At 33.2% G+C, this 2619-nt stretch overlaps 1 protein-coding gene across 1 annotated transcript; it reads right to left on the minus strand.

Moving 5' to 3' along the window:
* Positions 1-576: 576 nt before the first annotated feature.
* On the minus strand, positions 577-2254 carry LOC122639569 (senescence-specific cysteine protease SAG12-like). The gene is made up of 2 exons (XM_043832434.1): positions 1810-2254; positions 577-1190 (listed from the first exon to the last, which is right to left on the minus strand). The coding sequence occupies exons 1-2, from the start codon at positions 2252-2254 to the stop codon at positions 604-606; spliced, it is 1032 nt and encodes a 343-aa protein (XP_043688369.1). The 3' UTR covers positions 577-603.
* Positions 2255-2619: the final 365 nt, after the last annotated feature.

A 2619-nucleotide genomic window follows, 5' to 3' on the forward strand; every position in this document is an offset into this window, starting at 1 on the left:
GTTCGATTTAAATCGTTTAATTAAATTGTCTTAATTTTGAAATCATAATTGAATCATTTATTAAACAGTTTTATTATTTTAATTTCAACGGTTCGATTCGATTTCAATAAATGATTTTTTTTTTTTTGGCACATTTATGTACATCTAAAAGTGTTAAACAGTTCAACTTGGTTTAAACTATTTATTTAAACAGCTTCAATTTTGAAACCATAACTGAACCATTTATCAACGGTTTCATGGTATTGATTTAAACAGTTCGATTTCAATAAACGATTTTGGTTTGATTTTGACATCCTTAGTTTTCCCATCTTATTCTTAAGGTTCAACTACCAGCTTTGTGTTTACTATTCCATAACTCTCTCTCTCTCTCTATATTCCTTAACTCATGGGTTCTCTCATGCATTAAAAGCTAGGAATTACAGAAGATAATAAGAAGGTTTTGAACTTCCATATTTTACTAACAGTCCATGCTTACAAGTTTTTATTATAAAAGCAACACCAACAGACAATTGACATGACTACGTACATATTTTTCATTACTGGAATAAAACATAAAGAACTGGAGTTCCTTCATCACTTTATTCTATAAGCTATAACTTATTATTATATAGTAGGGTAAGATGCTTTCATGGCAAGTCCACAAAGACCTTCTTTTTCAGCAACATCTCTTTGAATCTTCATGTACCCATTTTCACCCCAACCAGTCCCCCAAGAATTCTTCAGCAACCAATACTTAGTTCCATCATTATTCTCACCATAACCAATCACAGTAACTGCATGATCCAGATTAGTGCTACACTCCCCAGTGAATAACCCACTTGAGTAGAACTGAAAAGAAGATCCACTTCCTTCTATGGCAACAGAGACAGGTTGATTAGCCACTGCTTGGAGTAGTGCCTGCTCATTGTTAGCAGGAACATCTTCATATCCAGTGATCTTTGCTGCAGGGTAAGCTGCCATTTCCTCATGGCAAGTTCCATCAATTCCCTCATATGGATAGTTAGATTCAGTTGTGACGCCTTGGTTTTGTTGGATGAATTGGAAAGCATTGTCCATGAGTCCACCCTCGCAGCCCGAATTGTTTATATCACAGTCTACTAGTTCTTGTTCGGATAGAGAGACTAGCTTACCAGTCTTTAGTTCAGTAATTCCTTCCATGGCTGCAACTGCTGAGAATGCCCAACAACAACCTATATTTTGATAGGTAATATCAAATTTATTAGAAAGAAAAGAAAATAATATACATAAGGTTCATGTACTTGTTGTTGCCAAGTACGTCAACTAAGAAGTTGTAACCTTACTTTTTTTGCCCTTTATCTCATTCTCAAATTTTGTTTAATACAGGGTTAACCTCGTCATTTCACCTAAAGACAGTGACAATTTGTAAAAATAAAATAATAACAAGTCACTTCAACTTATTTTAAAAACCATTTTTTTTATCCATAACTAAAATCACTTTTGAAATTATGACGAGGGCATGAACTAAAAAATTGTAACCTTACTTTTTTACCCCTTGTCTTATTCCCAAAAATTTATTTAATACAGAGTTAATCCTGTCATTTCACATAGATAATGCCAACTTTTGAAAATAATATAATAATAAGTAACTAAAATCACTTTTGAAAATATGACGAGGAGCGAAAAAAGTAAGATTACAATTTTGTTGTAACCAACCTTAGTTACAAGAAGATTTTCGCAAAGTAGAGTTTAAAAAAAAAAACAAAACAAAACAAAACACTACTACTATTACAATAGTATTGATGAATGATTTGCAAATAATATGTAAATTAACAAAGCTAAGGTTCTCACCACATTGGCCTTGGTCTTTGATAGGGGTAACAGCTCCTTCACTTCTCCAGTCCAAGCTAGTTGGCACATCAGTCACGTTATGATACTTAAAAACTGTGTTTGAAGAAGATGACCTTTTATTTCCTGTAGAATTCATCATGTATCCAGTACGAACTGCTTTGAATTCTTCATTGTCTAAATCTGCAAACTGATTGATACTTAGCTTATATGATTTATTCCCAGCTTGATTGAAAGACTCTATACGTTCCACGTTGTTCTTGAACACCAAGAACCGCTTCTCCTTCTCTTTAACATCTTTATACACACGCCCATATTTAACCATCCATTGCTCATGCTTATTCACCATAGCCATTTCATCAAGAGTTCTAGCTTCTACTTGAGAAGCCCAAAACCCTAAACCAAGGCATATGGCTAAGCAGAAGCAGCACTGGAGTGTCAAAGCCATTGTTGTTAAAAGACTTAAGACTTGAAGTACTTCAATGAATTTGAATGGTTTTCTCTAGTTTATATAGACTATTTGCTTCCTAGTTCCTACACAAAAACACTTATTAGTGGAAATATTAATTTAAATGTTAAAAAAAAAAAAAAAAAAAAAAAGAGGGTTGGAGACTTCTAGTTTAGAAAGGGTGATATAGTATATTACTAATAAGTATCGGTTACTTTACTTCAATTAATCAATAAATAATGTTGAAATGGAATCTTTTTGTCAAAGTTGGGCGCAAAAGATACGTAGTGCTTTGCTGGGTCGCCCAAGTGTGGGGTTTGGATCTTGGATTAAGACTATAATTTATGTGTAGTTACATTACTACA

Source organism: Telopea speciosissima, chromosome 9 (assembly GCF_018873765.1).
Source record: "Telopea speciosissima isolate NSW1024214 ecotype Mountain lineage chromosome 9, Tspe_v1, whole genome shotgun sequence".
NCBI lineage: Eukaryota > Viridiplantae > Streptophyta > Magnoliopsida > Proteales > Proteaceae > Telopea > Telopea speciosissima.